This window comes from Homarus americanus, unplaced genomic scaffold (genome assembly GCF_018991925.1).
Source record: "Homarus americanus isolate GMGI-L3 unplaced genomic scaffold, GMGI_Hamer_2.0 scaffold46577, whole genome shotgun sequence".
NCBI classification, from domain to species: Eukaryota; Metazoa; Arthropoda; class Malacostraca; order Decapoda; family Nephropidae; genus Homarus; species Homarus americanus.
In genome coordinates this window covers 264680-289911 of record NW_024750770.1, presented here as the reverse complement: position 1 = coordinate 289911, position 25232 = coordinate 264680, and the positions used below count along the sequence as shown (strand labels likewise).

The window sequence follows — 25232 nt, the reverse complement described above, 5'->3', positions numbered from 1 at the left end:
GGAAGGAGTATAGTAACACTGTTTTAGTTACAACCGCAGTACAACAACTACTGCTGCTAACTACAGATTAATATGCAAATATTTCATAATAATTTCATTGTAAACTAAACAATGCATTAAGTGTCAGTATCAAAAGAGAATCAGTACAAGAGATAATTAAATATTTCACTCGTAAAACAATCACTGTCACTATTTCTATGACGGACAATTGAGTATAATGACAGGTGGAAGACTAGTGACCCCCCGGGCCGCGAGGACCAGCAACCTACCATAATCTCCTCAGCGAGATCCTCAATCCTCAGCTGCTGTTCCTCCATGACCTGTTTCTGTTCCTCCATCACATGCTTCTGCGCCTCCATCACTTGCTTCTGCTCCTCCACCTGTAGTAATTTATCCTCCAGCTGTTCTTCATATTTCTGTTTCTCCGCTTCGAACTGCTCCTGCTGTTGTTCCAAACGCTTGAGTAACTGCTGCCGTTCATCCTCCCACTCTTGCCTCTGTAATACTATCTGCTGAATCTGTTCCTCAATTTGGGTATTCTGCTGCTGTAGGTGAACCCTGATCTGGTCGACCTCCGCTGCCATGGCTGGTGGTGGTGGTGGCTGGGCGATGTGGTCGTGGTCGTCTGGGGTAGTAGTCGTAGTCTTCTCCACTACGCTCTCTGGTCGTCCGCTGCCTGGTTGGTTGGGTTGGAGATGGTGGTGGTGGTGGCGAGTGGTGGTGGTGTTGTTGTTGTGGCTGACACATGGCTCCTGCAACAACAATTATGATGCAAATACAAGAAAAACAACAACAATATTCTACTTCAATTCTACATAATACATCAAGACCAGTTAACGAGTGAGACGAGTTTAATTCTGTATCACTGTAGAAACTCAAATACATAAATAGGCTTCACATTTTAAATAAGAAACATTGTTGAACTTTTATACGTACCAATTTCTACAATTACAGAATATTAAAATAATTACAGGCTTGGTTGAATTATAGCCGATATATAATTATTTACTTGACAGAATTATTATAGATTTTTGTAGGTTATAATTACACGTTAAATTAAGTTTACACTGGTTGCAGATTCTGGTATAATCATAATGTCTGCTACGGAATACATATAAAAATAACTAGTGGAATTTTTACACCGCAAGCAATGTATTTTTATATCTATGATCCCTTTGAATTATATTTGGCTACTTGCAGTTATTATTATTATTATTATTATTATTATTATTATTATTATTATTATTATTATTATTATCCTACAATTTTCACTTTAAGAAACTAAACTTATGATACAACATAAACCAATTCACATATAATTACCATAATGAGGGAATATAATCCAATCTAATAAGTGTAATTAATCTAACTCACATAATTAGCTGATATGTGTAAGCTAATTTAACGAGTATATAGTGAGTCATATTATTATTAACGTACAATTAGTAGACGTATGCATTAATTGGTCAGTTGAGAGTAGTTAAGCAATTATCAACAAGTCATAATACCGTAAACCCTGTAAACACCTGTCTGTCTGTCTGTGTCTGTCTCTCTGTCTGTCTGCCTGTCTGTCTGTCTCACCTTCTCGCGGGGGCGGCCATCCTTAGTACTGCTGTTACAAGTTTCTCTCTGCTTCTTATTGGACGCACCAGACCCTCCGCCGCGAGACTGTAAACAAAAACATTTGATTATTTCTCTCCTGAGCTCGTTAGATAGTTAGCCAGTTAGTTAGATAGGTAGTTAGGTCGTTAATTATATATACTGTAAATACCCCCAAAAAATATTAAAATAGTCAATTCGTCCATCATTCTCTCTCTCTCGTTGGTTAATTAATAGAAATTTGGTTAAAACCTCCCGTAAACATTTACAGTAACTACTAACAACCATCTTGAACCAGCCAATCCCCTCGTCTCTCCCTTCCTCACCCAACCACCATTACCATTTGCCTATTAACCCCAGAACGCGCTTGTAATGAGGGGGATCTTATGGTAATGGGTGGGTAATGGGTGGATAATGGGTGGGTAATGGGTGGGTAATATTCCAACATTGACCATTATCCCTATGGCCAATGTCCGGTCGAGTCAACCGCTACGATTTATGGAGGGTGGTAGGCCTAGGCTAAAGGGAGGTAGGCCTAGTTTGGGGAAAATTTCCTTGCCTGAAGCAATGGAGAGAGAGAGAGAGAGAGAGAGAGAGAGAGAGCGCTGAAGCTTCATATAGGATTACTATCATGATACCTGATTGGTGGAAAGACTTTTGTTACACCGCCCTTGATTGGCTGTTATATTCTGGTTATTGGTGCACGCATTCTGATTGGCTGGAAATTGTTACACGGCTTATCGTTATACTTTGGTTATAACTAGCTGTTATTAATTGATTTCTAATTGGTCAAAGAGATGACTGGTGAATTTTTTACTCTCGAGGTTTCTTGTAATGGAAGACTGTGATTGGCCAGATTTAATGACACCATCAGCGTGGGACATAGTCATTGGCTAGTCATCATTTTGGGAGATTGCGGTTGGTTAGATTTATATAAACGTCATCATTACTGGAGGCTGTGATTGGTCAGATTTATTGATGTCATCAGTGTAGGTAGGAGGTCGTAATTGGCTGGAGCAATCAACGTCACCATTGAAGGAGATTGTAATTGGCTAGAACAATTAACGTCATCATTGAAGAAGATCGTGATTGGTCAGATTTATCGACGTCATCAGTGTGGATGATCGTGGTTGGCTGAGAATGACCACTAAGTACCTCATTAATATTACGAAAACATCTCGTCATCAAGGCTCATTAACTCCCAGATGCTCCTCGCCACACACACACACTACTGCCTGGTTACTGTACTGGGTAATGGCGAACACACCAAACCAAGCCTCCCCATCCCTCACCTCGCCCCTCCCCTCACCTAGCCCCTCCCCACCCCTCACCTGCCCCCTCCCTCACCCAGCCCCTCCCATCCTCACCTCCCTCCTCACCTCACCACCTCCTCCCCCTCACCCCCTCCTCACCCCTCACCCCGCCCCTCATCTACGTCACAAACACGATGCTCTTTCCTCCCTCAATGTGTAAAAAAAAAAGATATTTGCTCAGTCATACAACGGGAGGTGAGGAGAGGGAGAGACATACATACATACAGTACATACATACATACATACATACATGCATACATACATACATACATACATGTTCCGTGTGTGATCCTGTACCCCGTGTCAACATAGTGCTGGGTGGCTCGTGTTTACCTATCAAATACTTACTCATCCACTCGCAGCAAATTGGGATGAATACTGATGGCGTGAACAATGAATGCTGTCTGTATAACTGGTCCCCGAGGTCACACACACACACACACACACACACACACATAAGGCGCTATAAAGATTGTAAACAAACCTCTTTTGACTCTTCTTGCATCTTGGAGAGAGAGAGAGTCACAACCTACAACAACAACACCAACCTACACTCCCTCACCTCACTTCACCTCACCTCATCTCATCTCATCTCATCTCACCTCATCTCACCTCACCTCACCTCATCTCACCTCACCTCACCGGGATAAACACAACACAACACTACGCCCCTCACACAAAAGTATTATGACGTCAATTGCTGGTACGACAATAATACCCCGTCTATCTGTCTGTCTGTCCATCTGTCTGTCTGTCTGTCTGTCTGTCTCTTCCTCCACAACCGGAAGCTTCACTGTTGTTGACGCTATTCTAAACACAACAATTGAAAAACAAATAAAAAACAACAACAATACAACAACACCAAACAAACAAAAACATTTAACGCTTATCAGTGTAACACAAATATAAGTGTGAAACAGTTGGTGTTTTGTGTAATACTCAAGGGCAAATAGTGTACCATGTGTGTGTGTATGTATGTATGTATGTATGTATGTGTGTGTGTGTGTGTGTGTGTGTGTATGTATGTATGACGGGTTCAGTTTCTTGTGAGACTTGGTCGAGACACAAGTACTGATCCTGACACACACACACTGATAACAGGTAGTGGGGAGAAGGTGTAGATTATGTAGTGTTTTATACACGTTGTCAATGACCAGTGAAGTGATGACGTGTGTGGGTGATGACGTGTGTGGGTGACTATGATGTGTGTGGGTGACGATGATGTGTGTGGGTGGCGATGACGTGCATGGATGACGGTGACGTGTAGGGGTGACAATGATGTGTGTGGGTGACGATGACGTGTAGGGGTGACGGTGACGTGCATGGATGACGGTGACGTGTAGGAAATGACATTGAAGACTACGGCTGTAACAATATAAAATAATAGTGAACATGTCACTATATTATATAACCTTGGTGAGGGAGACGCAATGGTGGTGGGGGAGACGCAGTGGGGGTGACGCAATATGGTGGTGGGGGGTGACGCAGTGGTGGTCAGAAACGCAGTGGTGTTAAGAGAGACGCAGTGGTGTTGGAGACGCAGTGGTGGTGGTGAGGGAGACGCAGTGGTGGTGTGGGGGAGACGTAATGTGGTGGTGGTGGAGGGCAGACGCAATGGTGGGGGAAGTTGCCAGTGGTGGTGGGGGGACGCAGTGGTTGTGGTGGGTGGGGGGACGCAGTGGTGGTGGAACAGAGAGCACACCTGGCCTGGCGGGACCTTCTGTGGCCACTGTCGCTGTCACTCCAATCCAGCCGTCACTCCCGTCAACTGTCACCCTGTACCGTATAGTTGTGCCGCCTGGTGTGATGGTGACGTACACACAGCTGGGGGGTTGAGGGAAGGAGGAAGAGGTGGAGTGGAGGGGTGAGGGGGGTGATGATGGGGAGGAGGGGGTGGGTGTGATGGTGGGGGTGTTGGGGAGGGAAGTTATAAGATTGGACGATGGTGAATGGTATGGTTAATGGTGAAATGTTGATTAGGTGGAGGCTAGAGGGAGGGGTAGGGGGGCTGTGTGGGGGGCTGGGGGAGGGAGGTATGGGGCTTGTGGGGGCTGGGAGGTGGTAGGGGCTGGTGGGGGCTAGAGGGGAGGGAGGTGGGGGGGCTAGAGGGGGAGGGTAAGGGGCTTGTGGGGGGCCTGAGAGGGAGGGGGTGGTAGGGGCTAGGGGAGGGGTAGGAGGGCTGGTGGGGGCTAGAGGGAGGAGGTGAGGGAATAGAGGAGGAGGTACAGGGGGCTGGTGGGGCTGGAGGGAGGGGGTAGGGGGCTGGTGGGGGCTAGAGGAGGAGGTAAGGGGCTAGTGAGAGGGGGAGGATGGAAGGAGGGTATAAAGAGGGAATACAGTCCCCAAGTCAACAATACAGTAAGTGGCACCTGAGGATCTGATTAAAGAAAACGTGGGGAAGAGAGATAGGCGGAGGGGGAACTATTATAAAAACCCTACACCAGAAACAAAAAGACTTGACTGAGGTGTAGACATGAAAATATCTCCCCTACCAGTAAGACTCGACAAGAACGAGGAGCCATGTAAGATAATCTGAACTGTTTTGATTAGTTAAAGTAATTTTATAGACGTCTTGGTTAACTAAATATAAATGAACCAAGAAATGAATCTTTTATCCTGGTTTCATAAATAGATTCAATATACCATCAAATATAACGGGAAAATATATTGACTTGTAACTGAGATCTGACACAGCTTGATAACATTACAGTACAGTATAATTACAATGTGTGTGTGTGTGTGTGTGTGTGTGTGTGTGTGTGTGTGGTTGGGTGAAGTACAGGACCATGGTGACAGAGAACAGCAGGTAAAGGGAGCACTGTCATCAACTACCCCGTGAACCAGCTGGTAACGACACGCTCAGCTGGTCATTTTAACTATAGACCAACACACGTGAGCCACCCAGCCCAGGTGAGGTGTTCCAATTACGAGAATTTCTTAATATTTTGATTTTATTCTACAAAAAAAAATATAATTCCACCGTCAAAATATACAATATAGATGACCTAGATTGTACCCCAGTGCATCAGAGAACGATATAAACCTATTGAATTTTGTGAACTCCTTATGGATCAAGATTCTTAAATATAATGGAGAGAGAGAGAGAGAGAGAGAGAGAGAGAGAGAGAGAGGTATGGTTGTTTACTGAAATCATATGGTTCGAGTCACGTGTGTGTGTGTGTGTGTGTGTGTATCCTCATTCCTTAGTGGAGTCATCGTCAACAGCACCGCATTCATCAAGGGCAGTGGACCACAGGCATGGGGAGGGCCGAGGCTGTCAGGGAGAGGGATAGAGAGGGAAAGGGAAGGAAGGGGAGAGGGGTAGACTGGCAAGGAAGGAGGCTGACAGAGAAGGAGGGTGGGGTGCAAGGAGGGAGGTAGCCTAGAAAGGAAGGATATAGCTAAAGGAAGGAGGTAGCCAAAGGAAAGAAAGAGGTAGGCAAAGAAGGAAAGAAGGAAGGAAGGAAGGAGGGACAAATTACTGGTAGCTGTAAGGCCCAGTGAATCAGCGGCGCCGTGGTGCATGTCGGCATCTACCAGGGACAAATGGTGTAATAACTTTGTTCATACTCCACATACCACACCACAACACACCTGGTTACTTGTTCATATTGTTCACACCTGACTTGTAGATCTCTCTCTCCTTGTCCTTGTATTTAGATGCAATTTTTCTTTTTTAGGCTCATTTGTTCCCTACGCATCATGTCAATAGTGTTGATGTTTGTTCATATTTTATCATCATCACGTTAAATATCCTGTCAGTCAGGAATGTCCAGCTCAGCAATGTTGTTGTTGTTGAAGTGACGTCACAGAGAGAGGCATGACGCAATATGTTCAGTGTTGGACGAGTACCACGAACACGACGATAAACCATTTATTTATTTTGAGTTAAAGAACACAAACCAACCTAACCTAACCCAACCTAGCTTATAATTACTATATTATTTTTGAGGTTAGGTTAGATTAGGCTAGGTTGACTTTTGTTTGAAATTTGTATTAGCAGTCCCGTTCGTGATAATTTTCCAACATTCTACTCACATCCCTCTCCCGTCACCCCCCCCCCACTATACTTCCTGTCACACCTTAGTTGTCATTTTCCTAATATGTCACTAAGACAATATCTATCCTACCCTGTCTATCCTAGTCTGTCTTATCCTGCCTATCCTACCCTGCCTATCCTATCATCTAACCTACCCTGCCTATCCTATCATCTATCCACTTGTTCCATTATAACCCCAACATTCTCCAAATCAATTTTTTGTATTTATTTTATTGTTCCTCTTATTCTTTGTTCCATTACCTTTATTATCTTTTGTGTAATCTATCACAATTTCTATTATTTCTCCTTCGTTTCTTAAGATTATTTCCGCCTTCAGTTCATTATTTACCAAGAAACTTTTTTTTTTTTATTAACCCGTTGCTTCCATGTCATTATTTCCTGATCATTTCTGCTTGTGTTGTACTGTCTATCTGTCTAGCTAGTTGTCTGTCTGTCTGTCTGTGTCTGTCTGTCTGTCTGTCTGTGTCTGTCTGTCTGTCTGTCTGTCTGTCTGGGGTGTTGTTCTGGTCATATAATTAGAAGATAAATATAATCTCAAAATAATCCGGAAAAAATTGTAAAATAAACAAGGATGATGAAGCGTTAATTATATGGGGAGTGAGAGGGCCAGGGGAGTGAGAGGGCCAGGGGGCCAGGTGGAGGGCTTAGGAGGGCCAGGGTGGGAGGCCAGGGGGGTGGGAGGAGAGGGCCAGTGGGAGGGAGGTGGGAGGGCCGGAGGGAGTGGGAAGGCCAGGGGAGTGGGAGGGCCAGGTGGATTAGTAGGGAAATTCATTGTGCGGGTCAGTAAGTCTAGCTGGGCGTGTTCTAGCCAAGTATATAATAAAAAAAAAGGACAAAAAATCCAAAAAACCCGCCAGGCACGACGGACGGCTGGCGGGTGACCCTGAGTGTAGGATCACCACCACCACCACCACCACCGTACTGTACACCTCCTACCTTGACCAATCACGTACAACACTCAACTACGTGCTGACTATAACGCATTGTACGCCTGCACTGTTTTTCTTAACAAATTACAAAGTTCTTTTTCTTATCTAAGGTTAGGTTAGGTTAGGTGAGGTTATGTTAGGTTGGGTTAGGTTAGGTTAGGTTAGGTTGGGTTGGGTTGGGTTAGGTTAGGTTAAGTGACTACATCAGCAGCCTCGTAGTGAAGTTAAGAACCGAACCTAACCTAACCTAACCTAACCCTATATCCCTTCTACATAAAGATGGTATACCACAGAGAATCACTTGGAGCTCGGGTTCGACTTGGTGGATTCGAATCACTTGGTATGGATTCACATCATTTGGTGTTATGAGACAAAGTGTATTACGGGCCAGAAAGGTTGACAGGTGAGTGTTGACAGGTGAGTGTTGACAGTGAGTGCTGACAGATGAGTGTTACGGGGGTTGTGGTTAAGGCTTGTTATTCTGGTGAGAGAGACCTTGAGTCTCTCTCTCTCTCTCTCTCTTTAATAATATATCTGTCTAACTATGTTTCGCTATAGACCAGATCATCATAAATATTAAAACAATTGTAATTTAAGTAGCCAGACTCACAAGTAGCTAGACACATAAGTATCCAGAAGTAGCCATTCATAAGCAGCCAGACGTAGCCTCCCATAAGTAGCCAGACAGACGCACTGCAGCCTAACCTAGCCAACGCCTATCCCTTGTTGTGGTGGGCTAACTCGTCTCCCTCCCTGCCTCGTCAACTCTAGGTTTCCTCTGATACTGGCGAAGGTTGTCCTCCTCTCACGCTCCACTCCACCAGGTTGTCCTCCTCCCACGCTCCACTCCACCAGGCTGTCCTCCCACGTTCCACTCCACCAGGTTGTCCTCCTCCCACGCTCCACTCCACCAGGTTGTCCTCCTCCCACGCTCCACTCCACCAGGTTGTCCCTCCTCCACTGCCCACTCCACCAGGTTGTCCTCCCCCCACGCCCACTCCACCAGGTTGTCCTCCCTCACGCTCCACTCTACCAGGTTGTCCTCCCCCACGCTCCACTCCACCAGGCCCCCTCCCACGCTCCACTCCACCAGGTTGTCCTCCTCCCACGATCCTCTCCACCAGGTTGTCCTCCTCCCACGCTCCACTCCACCAGGTTGTCTCCCCCACGCTCCACTCCACCAGGTTGTCCTCCCTCCCACGTGCTCCACTCCACCAGGCTGTCTCCTCCTCCCACGCTCCACTCCACCAGGTTGTCCTCCTCCCACGCCCACCCACCAGGTTGTCCTCCCTTCACGCTCCACTCCACCAGGTTGTCCTCCTCCCACGCTCCACTCCACCAGGTTGTCCTCCTCCCACGCTCCACTCCACCAGGTCCATTTTCATCTACTCCCAGCCTGTCCCGCCCAAGACCCCCTGTTACAGCATCACCCACCCCCAGTGCCTCACTTCCCTCCTCCTCAGCAACGCCTACTACGTTATATCTCTTTCCCAGCAACACCCACCCCAGTACATCCTTCTCGACCACCACCCACTCCAATAACTCTCTCTCTCTCTCTCTCTCTCTCTCTCTCTCTCTCCAGCCTTGTACCTTAGCCCCATCCAGTCCAAAATCTCATCGTCTATCCAGGCTAAGTTCACCCCCAGTCCATCCCCTCATCCCTCCCCTGTGCCATCCTGCAGCTCAGCCTTAACCTAACCAAAGCTTCCCCGACGTGCGCCGCGGTAACGGAGCCTGACAGTAACCATATATGTATTAACTTGTTGACACGTCCTCTGTACCCTTCTGTTCTCTCCCTTCCTCTTCTATTTCTACTTTAACCTCTGCTTCTTCTTCCCTCTCTTCTTCTTGTCTCTCCTCCCACTCCCATCTCTCCATTTTCTCCCTCTCTTTGACTCCTCCCCCCTCCCCTGTTTACCCTCCCACCAGATTATCCCCTCAACACACCCTCCTCACCTTCACACTCAACACACACCTAATGCCATCGAACACAGGTGATCTCCAGGTGAGTCTCGGGGCATTAGGTAAGAGTTATAAAAGAGATATTACCCAGGTATATCGATCCATATATAAGGGTGTCCCAGGAGACCCAGCCCGTCTGCTCCCTGCCTCCCTCCAACTCACAATGTCTCAGGGAGCAGGCAGGGAGGGAAGCAGGCAGGGAGGGAAGCAGGCAGGAAGGGAAGCAGACAGGCAGGGAAGCAGACAGGGAAGCAGACAGACAATGAGACAGGGACACTTCTCTATAACACTCTGCATTAATCTTTATTATTGAGTAGAATAAAAAATAAAATCCTTCTTTCATTTCGAGACCTTGTAAAACACCGTTAAGGATACGTAAGGACATCATCCAAGGACCAGTAGGATCCCGTACATACAATACCAAGCAACAGATACTAACAAGAGCCATCAAGGTATCAAGCATTCCAGAACGTATTCCATAAAGAGATTTGATATTATGAACTTATGAACAGGTAATGGTAACAATATACTGTAGATAAATCCAGTTTTTTCTTCGTTTTCTTTAATTGAATTGTGATACGAAGGACACCAAGCCTGTATGTCGAAGTGAAACAGACGTAGATAATAATGAAACAGACGTAGATAATAATGAAACAGACGTAGATAATAATGAAACACAAGTACAGTTTCATAGTCATTTATCATGAATCAACACTAGCGTATAATGATGTACTCGAGGTGGTGGTGTGTGTGTGTGTGTGTGTGTGTGTGTGTTGGTCGATCCGGTCCCGTTTCATCAACACTCTTGATATTATTCAACTGTCAGACTCAGGAATTACTTTTACACTACCTTACAAAGGGAGGGAGGGAGGAGGAGGGAGGAGGAGGGAGGGAGAGGGAGGGAGGGAGGGGGCTGAAAGTAAAGGCAGGAAGGGAGGAAATGTTATACCTTTATCCTTCCCTCCCTCTTCTCTTTCACTTCTCCCCTCTCCAGTTTCTCCTCCCTCTTTTATCACCTTCCTCTTCTCCCCTCCTCCCTATCGCTTCCTCCCTCCTAATCCCATTTCGTCTTTGGTGTTTCTTACAGTAAATAAACAATAAAAACCACCTAACATAAACACCTTATTAAAACAAACTTAATAAACCACTTATATCATTAACGCTCTAACTTTACAACGAGGAAATAGTAATAACAATAATAATGATGATGATAAACGAGGAAGGAAATAGTAACAATGATAATAAACGGAGAGAGGAGAGAGAGAGAGAGAGAGAGAGAGAGAGAGAGAGAGAGAGAGAGAGAGGAGAGAGAGAGAGAGAGAGACTGTGCTCAAATCAAGGTATGTGAAGCCTGGCTTTGGTGGTCACGCCCACACCCAAATACGCATGGATTACCTTGATCTCTTAACCTGGATTCAAACGGAGATTTTTCTTTTATCTGGGAGGAAAGGTGGGGGAGGGGGGGAAAAGATGGGGAGAAAAAGGATGGGGAGGAATAGGTGGGGAGAAGAAGGGTTTATTATGAACTATCCCAGGTCATCTGAGGAGGTGGAAGGAAGGGAAGGGGAAGAGAGGGGAAGGGGGAGGTGGAAGGAAGGAAGGGGAAGAGGAGGGGAAGGAGGTGGTAGGAAGGAAGGGGAAGGGTTTGTAGATTATAAGAGATGGTCCTAGACTGAAAACTTTGTAGTCTCTATAAGGGCTATTAAAGGACCCTAGGATTATTTAAGCCCCACGCTTTGAACCCTTGGCCTGGAGCGTAGAGAGCAGATAGTGGTGGTGATGGTTAATGGTGGGAGTAGTGGTGGTGAGGTGGTGGTGGTGGTGTGTTTGTGTCCTGTGGGGGAAGTTTCCTCCGTCACGGGGTCCTGCCTGAGGTAAACACTCACTGAGGACCTGGATAACCTCCTCACACACACACACACACACACACACACACACACACACACACACACACACACACACACACACACACACACCTAAAAGTGGCATTTTGTTTCTCTCAATTGTATATTTCTTTCATCGTAAATTCTTCCTTTATTTATTTTTTTCATTCTTCGTATTTGTCTTTTCGTATTTCCGATAAAATCCCGACCATAGATAAATAGGCAGTTCCTACACTACAGAGTCGGCGCTCAATGCTCATCTAAAAAAAATATATATTTTTTCTTTAATTCTTGTTTTTATTACTCTCTCTCTCTCTCTCTCTCTCTCTCTCTCTCTCTCTCACCGTTCTCTGTCTCCTGTCACTTAGTTCCCTCTTCTCCTCAGTAATGATACGTACCTGTAAGGAGATAAATAAAGTAATTAGATTAATTCTCTCTCATTATAGGTAAAATATAATTAAAACATCTTAGAACAAATAAATTCGTAAAATGAATATGCAATTTTCTTTAATGATCATCAAAAATTATTATTAACTGCATAAATAAATGTTTTAGTTTTAATTACGTTCTTCTAAAATTATTATAGGCTAAACCGGAGCGCGCCCGTACACGCACACCCACCCACCCTCACGCCACATCCCCACCCACACTCACTGCTGATTGGAGTTATTAAGAAAGCTGCACCTATAGTGTGTCTGTCTATCTGTCTGTCTATCTGTGTGTGTGTGTGTGTGTGTGTGTGTGTGTGTGTGTGTGTGTGTGTGTGTGTGTGTGTGCCTCTCTTTAACCTCTTCTCATATCTCTCTTTCTCTCTCCCTCTCTCTCTCTCTCTCTCTCTCTCTCTCTCTCTACTCTCTCTCTCTCTCTTCATCACCATCTCCTCTTCATTACCACAACATTCCCTTCTCCTTCCCTTAATCTCTCTTCCCTTCTCTTATTTTGTAACTTCCTCTCTTTAATCTCTCTCTTCCTTCTCTGGGTCACCTCTTCTTCCTGGTTCTCCTCTTCTCCTCTTTGGTAACTATCACTCTGTTTCTCCTCCCTCTTAGTCCTCTGTGGTCTTCCCGTGGTCCTCCCGTGGTCCTCCCGTGGTCCTCCCGTGGTCTTCCCGTGGTCCTCCCGTGGTCCTCCCGTGGTCCTCCCGTGGTCCTCCCGTGGTCTTCCCGTGGTCCTGCTATGGTCCCCCGCGGTAGGCTAGGACGAGGTCACCCGCCCCAGGGAAGCCCGCCAGGTCCAGCTCACCCACGCCATCTTGCACGCAGGCTCGCCCTCACAAAGCCATATTTACATCACCCACAGTTTCAAGGCCACAACATCTGACTGGAATCTAGACCATCGTAGCTTAACACCTCACTATAATGTTACGAGGTTTTTGTAGCTTAGTATTATACCCCGATGATGTTATTAATGATATCTAGTTATACAAGGAGGTACAGAGCTGGGGAGGGAGGGGTGAAGTAGAGCATCCGTCTCAGTGACTCCCAAGAAGACAAAAGAATCAGATCCTGTTGACAATCTGCGAGGCATCTGACCCTCTACAGCGGAACCCAACTTCCTTTCGATCCCTTACCGACGATGCTCATTTGTTTCAAGCAATATCTCCACACGTATTTTTTTTTTGTAGAGCCGCTCTTTAACACAAGACAAAAACTCCTACCGCGTGTAATCATCTACAAAGGTTAAACTTGATGTAATAACGGTGACTCGAGAAGATCACTTTAGCCAAGTTACCCCCGGATATCTGAGACTCATTTTCCGTGAGAAGAATCCATACGCGTGACTCAGCCAGTCCTTGTTACCTGAGAGTAGTTTATGTAGCTATTAAACTGTTCTTCTCTATTAAGCCTCACAACGGGGAGTCGAACCTGGGTAATATAGAGATAAGAATCATATAGGGAACAAGACGAACACAAGCTGCAGGGGACAAGCTTGTAAGCAAACAAAGCTGCCAGATCGTTTATTTTTCCACGAGTCAACCAAACCTAATCTAATCCTAACCTAACCAAACATAATCTAATCCTAACCCAATCAACCATATGATAGTTAGGTCAAGATAAGTTAGATTACACGTAGTTTGAATTTAAGAGAAATGAATGAGTTCGTGGTCCTGTTCGTGGTAATAGTTTCCAACATTGTGCCTGCTCTCAAAACATTATCCCATACTAACACATTAAAGTTAACAAATTCCAATATTTATAACTGTTTCATTGATAATTAGTAAACTTATTTATTTATATATACTGAATATGTACCTGGATATTTTTTTAGTAGTAAATAAAATATTGAAATATTACCCTCCATCTATCACACACACACACACACACACACACACACACACATATATATATATATATATATATATATGATCAATCTCTGTACGTTTTGTAGCATGTGTGTGTGAATGTATGTATGTATGTGAGTGTGTAGCAAAGAGACACGAGGTGTACACATTGACAATACTAAGAGGTGAGGAGACTAACTAAGGCACTATAGTGGTTGTGGCGCACGGTGTCTGCCAGGTGTCGACGCCACAACAAAGTCCTTTATGTTTTGCTGTTATGGAGCGGCCAGTGTTGTGGTGCGTCTGGTCCTCAGCGTCTTCCTTCCTTCCTTCCTCCTTCTTCACACCTCCTTCCTCCTCCTCCTCCTCCTCTTCCTCCTCTTCCTTAGGTGTCTCTCTCTTCCTTCTCATTACTCATCCATCCTTCTCTTACGTCTTCCTCCTCCTCCTCCTCCTATTGTGTGGGGGACTTCATTCTTCTTCTTCTCACTGCGTCTCCTCCTCACTACACCACACCTACCTTTCTTCTCCCGTGCCTTCTCTCTACAACTCTTCTCTCTTCTTCCTCCTCCTCCTCCTACTGTTCTCCGTGTCTTCCTTCTTCTCCACACCTCCACCACAGGCCCCCTCTCCCCCTCCCTCCTCCTCCTTGCCCACCTCCCTTATCCCCCCTCTACTCCCAGGTTAAGATGATGACCTCTACATCATCGTCCATCATCATCATCATCACCATTCATCTACTAAACAACACCCCACTGTACACACACACACACACACACAGCACACACACACACCTACACCGGTTACCTGGTGAGTCCTACCTGGGGTCACTCAGGCAGGTGAGTACACTTGGTACCTGACGCAGGAGGAGGGAGGAGGGGCGGAGAAGAATGGAGGAGGAAGGTGAAGGGGAATGGAGGAGGGGGAATGGAGGAGGGAAAGGGAGAGAGGGGAGAGGAGAAAGGGGAGGGTGAGAGCGGAAAGGTGAGTGAGGATTTAAGTCGTGTAATCCTAAGAGTTTCTATACTACAGTGATCACTGTCAGAAAAAAGAATAATATATCTTTGTCTAGAGAACTATATCATTGTCACCTATTTCCTCCGATGCTCAACACGCACTACAGTCAGGGCAGAGGTGGTGTATGATTAGAATGTTAACTCCTATTGTTTCTGCTGCTGAGTGGTGATATACCATTCAGGAGAAGGTTCTTATCGTCTTTGTATTCGAAATGTGTTACACGAAGCCAGTCTCTTTGTGTTGTACCAAATGAATGTTTCCTGAGAACGTGTGATCGGTGTGTGGAGAGTAAGAATGCCGGGAACAACACTCATGATAATGAATGTTTCCTGGCGTCATATAAGTAACAGGTAACAATGCTAAATATAGTCTTAAGATAGTTATAAATGCTCCGTGGGTCTCAGGTAACAACGTCATGCAGTAAGTAACATCTTAAGCTACAGGTGTATTACTTGGGGGGGAAATCATAGATGTTAAGTGTTCCTTTAATTAAGTAGCACCACCTGCCATCATCACCTGTCTGTCACTTAACACCTGTCGCTAACGTGTGGTATATGTCCCTCACTAATTATTACAGGTAAGTGGTAAGTGCATGGGTAAGTGCCGAGGGAAGTACAAGGGTAAGTGCATAGGTGAGAAATTGGATAAGTAATGGAGCAGGAAGAAGGCGTGGGTGGGCGTGGGTGGGCGTGGCAGGGTGGGTGGGTGGACGTGGGTGACTGGAGGAGGAAGGAGTGGTGAGGGTGGCTGAGTCAACACTGCTCCTCCTAACCTAACTTAACCAAACCTAACCTAACCAATCCACGGTGTCATGTCTGCCTGTACCGTCTAATAGGAGGTGTAGACGGTGTCATGTCTGTCTGTACCGTCTAATAGGAGGTGTAGACGGTGTCATGTCTGTCTGTACCGTCTAATAGGAGGCGTACACGGTGTCATTTACAGATTAATTAGAAAAAAAATAGAAATCTTTTAATCAGGTGTCAGGTACAGTGCAGTACAGGTGAGATTTGTGACACACCTGTTAAGTACAATAAACACATCTAATTATGCTAATGATGTAATTAACTCAACATTATTAAATTAATTGACTATTGTACTACTAAACCTAATTAACAAGAAGCTTTCACCTGTCTTGTAGGCTCGGCTAGGTTAGGTTAGGTTAGGTTAGGTTAGGTTCGGCTCGGCTCGGCTAGGTTAGGTTGGGTTAGGCTCGGCTCGGCTCGGTTACCTGAGACAATAATAGCAAGACTCAGACTCCGGCAGCCGATAAGTGAAAGGCAAGTTTAATGTTAAGAGGAAACGTTATTATGTAATATCCTGGATCATGACAACAATGGCTCCTCCACACGTGACGTACATAACGCGCGCGCGCACACACACACACACACACACACACACACACACACACACACACACACATCATATTTGTATCACTTATGTTACTTGTATATTAGTTGTCAATCAAGTGACCCATTCCCCAAATATGTAACTGTACATTTTCAACCTTCTGGCTGCCATGCTCTTTCAATAATCCGTTAATTATTATTATTATTATACATACATACATACATACATACATACATACATACATACATACATACATGCATACGTCAACAAATTATTGACACTCCTCTTAAGATGACGCTGTGATGCCACGTCTACCACAACGGCGGTGAGGTGACGTGACGTGAGGTTTGGCACACTGGGGAAAGTTGTAATGAAGGTCGTCTGGTGGCTGACAGTGTTTATGACACACGGGGGTGAGGGGAGAGGGGTGAGGGGGTGAAGGGGTGAGGGGTGGGGGTGGAGGGTTGAGAGGGGGTGGGGGTGGGGGTGAGAGGGTGGGGTGAGGGGGTGAAGCGGTGAGGGGTGAGGGGTGAGGGGTGAAGGGGTGAGGGGATGAAGGGGTGAGGGGGGTGAAAGGGGTGAGGGGGGTGAAGGGTGAGGGACCAAGGGGGTGAGGGGGTGTGTATGACGTTGTGTATGATTATTTTCACGTCAAAGGGAAAGAAGTGAGAGGGGGAACACCCACTCCTCACTAACACAGGGGAGGGAGGTGACACAGGGGAGGGAGGTGACACAGGTGAGGGGAGGGAGGAGGGCTGGATTAGTTACCTGACGGGGGAAACAGGTCCTAGTACAGGTACGGCGTGACTAACGTGACCCGCCACTCGTGAGAGCTAACAAGGGTCAAACCTCTACACGTCAGAGGAAGAGGACGAGGAGGAGGAGGGGGAGGAGGAGGAGGAGGAGGGAGGAGGGAGGGAGAGGAGGGAGGGGGAGGGAAGATGAGGAGGAGGAGGAGGCAGGCAGGCGTGGATGACTCAACATAAGAATCCCCCCCAGCAGGGGAAACAATCGAACGCCAGGACCAAGTTTGGGTGTGTGAGGCAAGCGGGTAATGGATAACCCAAGTCGGCGGATGTAGGCGCTTGTGGATGGATGAGTGTGGCTGATGGTGTGGCAGCTGTGAGGTGGGTGTGTTGTGGAGAGAGAGAGAGAGAGAGGAGGGTTTGGATAGGTCGTTTACTTAACCTGTATATAGGTCAATTCAGGTATAGGTGTGGTAAGATAAGCTTTTACGTGATTCCTCTATTACAAACAACTCGGCCAGTCTTTCTCTCTGGGTTAGTCAAGTCAGGATAGGCGTTCATAGAGCCATCTAGCGCAGGTGGGAGAAAGGACACGCGCGAAGAGTGGGTGAAAGTGGCCAGTCATGCAACTCCCCTCTCCCACTCCCTCCTTGCATGGTTACTCCCTCCCTCCACTCCCCCCTTCCATCCTCCTTCCTTCCTTGTATGGCCTCTTTCCTCCTCTTACTCCTTCCCCCTGCCCTCAAACTCTGCATGGGTCCTCTCTCCCTTCCCCCTCCTACATGGCGTCCCTCCTCCCCATCCCTACATGGCGCCCTCACTCCCCTCCCTACATGGCGTCCCTCACTCCCCATAGCGTCCCTCACTCCCCTCCAACATGGCGTCCCTCACTCCCCTTCCTACATGGCGTCCCTCACTCCCTCAGTACTGCCCCTCCTACATGGCGTCCCTCACTCTCCCTCCCAACATGGCGTCCCTCCTCCCCATCCCTACATGGCGTCCTCACTCCCCCTCCCAACTTGCTCCCTCACTCCCCTCCCAACATGGCGTCCCTCACTCCCCCTCCCAACATGGCGTCCCTCACTCCCCTCCCTACATGGCGTCCCTCACTCCCCCTCCCAACATGGCGTCCCTCACTCCCCCTCCCAACATGGCGTCCCTCTCCCAGTCTTCATCACACTCTCTCTACGACCTCCTTCCTACTCTCTCCTCCACCCCCTAACCCCCCCCCCTTCCCTCCTCATGGCCCCTTCTGGCCTCCTCCCCCCAAGGCGTCACGCTGTCTCACTCGGAAGAATCTCTCCTCACTTCCTCTCTCCTCCATCACTCACACAACCTTCAAGACATCATTACCTTGTGCTTTTCAGGGAATTTAATCACGGGTATTAATAGTTCCCCCCTCCAAAGTTCTGTAATTGCCCCCCCTCCAAAGTTCTATATTTGCTCTCACCAAAAGTTCTATTATTGGTGGCCTTAAGTAGCGTGTTGGTGGTGTTACTTAAAAGTGTTGTTCCGTGTTACTTTACCATTACAATCCATTACATTCACTTTTCCTTTTCTTTAGTCGTCTCCTGCTACTACAATCTCAGTGCTCCGTGTGTGTGTGTGTGCGCTCCGTGTATGTGTGTATGTGCGTTAACTGCCTGGCTTTGGTATTAAGGTGTTTTAAGAAATCCTCGTGGTGGTCGTGGTCAGGTCAGGTCAGGTTAGGTTAACGTCATATTTTCTCAACACAATTCTGTATAGATTCCCTTTTGGGTGACTCTACAGGTGTGGATCTTACCTTTTAAAATGAGTTCCACTTCTACACATATAAAACCTTTCTTCTCTTAAGTTACTCGTAAGTGACTGGTTGGTGAAGACACTTATTTACTTTCCCTCCTTTAAGTAGGTGTGTCCTCTACACCTGCGGCTCATTAACCTGGCTAGCATGTCCTCACGTCACACTGAAGGAGTTTTTCCCGTCACACCACTGTTTATGGGGGGAGGGGAGTGGGGGGAAAGGAGGGGAGTGGGGGAAGAGGAGGGGAACAAGCAGAGGTGGAGGAGGGAAAATATGACAGAAAGAGAGAGAGAGAGAGTCAAACAAGATCAGGGATTGGCTAAGAAAGAAGGAGTGAGGGAGGGAGGGAGGGAGGGAGATTTCTACACAACACCTGGACTATATAATACTCACCACAGCTCCAGGTGGAAAGTAAATTGAGACAAACACCTGGACGACGCCGAGGAGAGTCTTCAGAAGGTTAGGTAAGGTTAGGTTAGGTTGTTCAGTGTTTCAGAGACGCGGAAAACAGCACCAAGTCGACTCACATCCAACGCCGTGAAAGTAAAGGCAATTGATCATCTGAAGATTAACCACCCTAGCTTTAACCAAACCAAAACTAAATCCTCAAGTTCTTCCCCGACCTGCCCAATTTTTTTCTCTGACCTCACCTCATTTCTGATTCACCTCATTTCACTCATCCCAGAAAAACAAGAAAATCGTAAAGAGAAAATCCAGGGGGGGAGGGGGGGGGTTAATGTGGCGAGGTCAGTGCATGATAACATTTATTCACCATCAAGACTCATGCAAGAGTGTGAATGTCTCTCTCTCTCTCTCTCTCTCCACCCACCTCCATCTCTTCTCCCTCATTATCTGCTCTCCCTACCTTACTCCCTCACCCCCTAGTCTCACCCTTTACCCTGTGTGAGGCGAAGGGTCATTGGCTTCTTAATATGAATTTCGTTTCGTCACGATTATCTTGTCTGCCCGATGTTTGTCCAGTCGTCTCATCACCAACCCAGCCACACCAAACAGGGGAGGGGAGAGGTGGAGGGGAAGGGCTGGTGAGGGGTAAGGGGAAAGTAGGTGGAGGGGAGCAGGGGAAGCAGAAGTAGGGAGGAGGGGGGAAAGTAGGGAGGGGGAAAGTGGAAGCAGGGGGTGTTTCTCCTCGACTTCACTAATCTAACCTAACCTCACCCAACAGCATTCTCTCTCACACATATATTAGCAGGTGAACATGACACACCTGTACGTCCCACCAAGAAAAAATGCCTCGTTTCCGCTGGAGAACAATTACTGAGGAAACAAAGGTAAAAGACTTTACGGGCCAAGGCGACTGCTAAATACTGTTGGCTTGGTTTGGTTGGGGGAGGGGTGGGAGGGGGGGTGTAGGGAGGGGGAAGGGGTGAGGGAGGGGGAAGGGGTGAGGGGAGGGGAGGGGGGTGGGGAGGGGAGGGGGAGGTGGGGAGGGGAGGGGGAGGAGGGAGGTGCAGGGAGGGAAGGGTGAGAGGAGGGTGGGGGAAGGTGGAGGGGGAAGAGGGGTGGTAGGGGGTCAGTGCGGTTGGGGTGTCAGGGTCGTGGTTGTTGGCGGTGATTGAGGGTAGTCGGTGGTGATTGGTGCAAGTAGTGGTCATGAGTGGTAGCAAATGGTAGTTAATGGTCATGGTTAGGTTAGGTTAGGTTAGGTTAAGTAGTGGTATGATAATGGTAACAGGGAAGTGTCTGGTACTGGCAGTGATCATTATGGCAGTAGTTGGTAAGTGCCAATGACGTGGGCTAAGGGGACATCAGTAAGTGGTGGTGAAGGGAAGGATAATAATTGTGGTTGTGAATGATGGTGGTGATTAAATGGTGAAAGTTGATAGTGAGATGAAAGTAAGCCAAGTGGTGACAGTGGTGAAAGTAAACACACTAGTTGTGGTGACAGTTGTTGTGAGGTGAGGACAAAACACCCACTCGTGGTAGAGCCGCAGCAGACAGATGTTTTTAAGCCATGATGACTACTGGTACAGAACACGTCACAAACATAATTAATACATGTAGGAGACAGAGAGAGAGAGAGAGAGAGAGAGAGAGAGAGAGGAGGTCCTGATATTACTAAGCCACACGCAGAGGTGCAGTATACGACAGGTAAATGACGGGACGGGGACGAAAGTGACGGAGACAGTGACGGGAGACAGTGACGGGAGACAGTGACGGGGGGCGGTGCGACAGATGTTAAGGTAAGGTTAGCCACACTCATTACCTGGATCCGATAAGACGAGATAAGGTCCCACCCAGAACTGTCACAATGTATGATGTATGACGGCAGTGACAACATCCACAGGTAAACACATATTACACATGTACTGTACCACACCTGAACCCATACACCTTCTCCTGGCCAGTTCTTACGATATTACTTTACGTGTTACAAGTTCTAATCGTTCACCTTAAAGTGTTACAAGTTTAAACAGTAGTTAAAACTGTCATGGTAACAAGCGTGGTTCACTAGGTCCATTTTTATTGCAAATATAAAGAGAAGTCTGGTTATTGAGACTCTTGATTCCTTGAGTGTGTCACGGTCGAGGGAGGGAGGGAGAGAAGGGAATGGAGAGGGAGAGAGGGAGGAAAGGGAGGGAGGAAGGAAGGAAGGAGGGAGGGAAGGGAGTAGAGGGGGGAGGGAGGGGGGGGGGGGGGGAAGGAGGGAGGAGGGGGGGGGGTGGGGAGGGAGGGAGGCAGGAAGGAAGTGAGGGAGATATTTTCTACAGCGGTATAATAAGGAGTGAGAGACGCTGTAACCTTAGCAGTGAAGCCATGACCACACACACACACACACACACACACACACACACACACACACACACACACACACACACACACCGTCTCCAGTGTTGCATAACAATACACCGCCATTGGCCTTGTGTTGCCTCTACCAAAGATACAACACAATACACAGTTGCCAGATAAACAACACACCACCACCACAACACCCTGACATACGTGTGAGGGAGGTTCAGTGACAAGGGTAATAACTAGTGTCATGAGGAAAGAAAGGTAGCATAACTTACTAGTGAGGGAAGACCAGTTGATGAATACCAGTATCTTGTGTACGTGTCCAGGTAGGTCGTAGCCAGGTGAACTATATTACGTACACTCAGGTTCATATTGTTCAAGAGATGTGTTCACTCAGGGATCAGAAGAAAGAGGTGAACACATCTTTTTGTTAGGTACAGTATATATATATCTGGTGTACATTAAAAACAATTGAGTGTACACGTTAGAGGCACCCCACCAGACAGGCACTACTGTGCACTCATCACAGGAGAGAGGGGTAATCTTGGCACTCATCACCAAAGAGGCACTACTGTACTCACCACCAAGAGGCACTACTGGGCACTCATCACCAAAAAGAGAGCACTACGCTCATCACCAGAGGAGAGAGAGTAATCTTGGCACTCATCACCAAAGAGGCACTACTGGCACTCATCACCAGGAGAGAGGGTAATCTTGGCACTCATCACCAAAGAGGCACTACTGGCACTCATCACCAGGAGAGAGGGTAATCTTGGCACACACCTTATCAGTTCTCTCTTATCTATGGTCCTCTTCAATCAAGACTCAATCATCAACTTGAACTGAGATTAAGGCGGTGTGGCGGCGGCCCAGTAAGACACAGCGCTCGCCCCTGTCCTCATGATTAGGTTAGGTTAGGTTAGGTTAGGTTAATGTTAGGTCAGGTCAGGTCAGGTTAGGTTAGGTGTAATTATCCTACCATTCATTACTGTAAAAGGTTAGGTTCTCAAATAAGTAACTTGATGGAGACTAAACTGCGGTAGACTAAACTGCGGTAGACTAAACTGCGGTAGACTAAACTGCGGTAGACTAAACTGCGGTAGACTAAACTGCGGTAGACTAAACTGCGGTAAACTAAACTATCAGTCACACAAAAATACTACTACTTTTCTTTTACTCTTACAGTTGAAAGTTATGACAAAATACTGGGTTTTTTTTACCATTTGAGAATAATTAAAAATAAAATAAAAATGAGTGAAAGGTTAAAAAATAATTAGTAATTGTTGTTAATGAAAGAGTGTACAGCGGTATGTCACAGCCTGGCCTTATATACCGGGTCCCTGGCACACCTCCCTCCTTCCTTCCTTATTTATCTCCTTTCCTCCTCCTTTACCTCCCTCCTACCTCTCTCTCTCTCTCTCTCTCTCTCCTTCCTTCCTTCCTTCCTTCTCAACCTCCCTCTCTCCCTCCTCTGGGCTGGGGGGGGGGGTCTACTTGTTACAAAAAATTTAAAGCTGTGGCACAGATTACACTATCAAGCTAAAACGTTTAAGCTAAGTCAAGCTGTATTAAATGTGACGTCAAGATTAATTTGTCATGTTAAATCTTAAGTAAATTCTTCACACTTTTATATCGTGTTAAGTCAAATTATACCTAAAATTACTAACCTAACCTAATATAAGCTAACCTAACCAAGTATTCCGTTATCTCAAACTTTTATATCGTGTTAAATCTAAGTAAATCTTAAATTACTTTCACACACTTTCATATATAAGTGACGAGCAGACGCACAGACACACACACACACACACACACACACTTACTGACAGTCTGGTGTGTGTGTGTGTGTGTGTGTGTGTAAGATGGCGATGACTTACCAGCTCAGAGTGAAGGGTTTTCTCCTGTAATATAATAATGTGAATCTCGTCCGTCACTAGTGGAGAAACTTGGCAATTATGCTGACCACCCAACCGTAAACGCAACTGTGTGTGTGTGTGTGTGTGTGTGTGTGTGTGTGTGTGTGTGTGTGTGTGTGTGTGTGTGTGTGCGTGCGTGTGTGTGTGTGTTTGATCTTTATAATAACAAAGGGACAGGTTCCATCACACAGCCTCAACACCTAACCTAACCTAACCTAACCTAACCATCACCACGACTACCACAACAACCATCACCATCACTACCACAACAACAACACCAAAACAATCACCACCACCGCCATCACCACAACCACCCACCACAAGTACAACACCACCACTACCACCACCACAACAGCAACCACTCAACAAACTCATCAATTCCACGACCCCAGTTAACCTACCACCTCCATACCAACTACCCAATTAACCCCAGTACAATACACACCAGGAACAGTTAGAGTGAGGTGAGGGGAAAAAACCCGGCGAGGGAAAAAACCCGGCGAGGGAAAAATACGAACCGGAGTTAGTGAAGGGTGGTGAAGCGGTGAGATGAAATTTTCTCCCGTAGTGTCAGGAACTTCTCACGGAGGCTGGGGGATGGTGTGAGGGTGAGGGTGGGGTGATGGTGTGGTCAGGTGATGGTGTGGGGGTGAGGGTCAGGAGATGGTGTGAGGGGGTGAGGGTCAGGGTGATGGTGTGTGGAGTGGGGTGAGGTCAGGGTGATGGTGTGAGGGGGTGAGGTCAGGGTGATGTGGTGTGGGGGGGGGTGAGGCTGGGGGGATGGTGTGAGGGTGAGGTCAGGAGTGATGGTGTGAGGGTGAGGGTCAGGGTGATGGTCTGAGGGTGAGATCCAGGATGGTGTGAGGGGGTGGGGGTCAAGTGATGGTGTGTGAGTGGGGTGGTCAGAATGACAGTGTATGAGGGATGAGGTCAGGGTGATGGTGTGAGGGTGAGGGTCAGGGGTGATGGTGTGAGGGGGAGGGTCAGGGTGATGGTGTGGGGGGGGGTGAGGCTGGGGGATGGTGTGTGAGGGGGTGAGGGTCAGGGTGATGGTGTGAGGGGGGTGAGGCTGGGGGGATGGTGTGAGGGGGTGAGGGTTCAGGGTGATGTGGTGTGAGGGGAGGTGGGGTCAGGGTGATGGATGGCCAGGGGGTTGGGTTGTGTGGGTCCAGCGTATGGTGGTTAATCTTAGGGTGAAATAAACTGGGGTGACTAATCTTCATGTAAACCTAACAATCTACATCCAGGCAACACACACACACACACACACACACACACACACACACTGTTCGTCCTTCGCCAACAACAAGGAACGCGTGACATGTAAATTATGACCAAATGGGAATAATTATTATGGTAATCTCTGCCAGCGTAATTACAAACGACCTTCTGACCTACATGGTGGGCTGGGGGAATCTGTACACTGGCCAGGGACAATGAGATAAAAAAAATAAAATAAAATAAAAATAATAATAATAATAATAATAATAATAATAATAATAATAATAATAATAATAATAATAATAATAATAATAAAAATAATATTAATAATGACATTCATAAGAGCAGCAACAAATAAACAGAGGAACAAATAAACTATCCCAGAGTTAAGGCCCGGGTCACCCCCCCCCCCTCCATAATA

The 25232-nt window shown here is 46.8% G+C and overlaps 1 protein-coding gene across 12 annotated transcripts in view; it reads right to left on the bottom strand.

Moving 5' to 3' along the window:
* LOC121854184 overlaps positions 1–25232 on the bottom strand; it is a 246229-nt gene that overhangs the window by 91432 nt on the left and 129565 nt on the right. For 11 of the 12 annotated variants that reach the window (XR_006086504.1, XR_006086503.1, XM_042348653.1 and 8 more), the window contains 3 exons: positions 12091–12144; positions 1582–1668; positions 270–752 (listed from right to left, as the gene is read on the bottom strand). Coding sequence is in view for 10 of the 12 variants with exons in the window: in XM_042348653.1 (XP_042204587.1) it covers positions 270–752; positions 1582–1668; positions 12091–12144 (624 nt within the window). In the remaining 2 variants the exon portion in view is untranslated. The remainder of the gene's footprint in view (positions 1–269; positions 753–1581; positions 1669–12090; positions 12145–25232) is intronic. The other variant, XM_042348656.1, reaches the window with a different exon arrangement.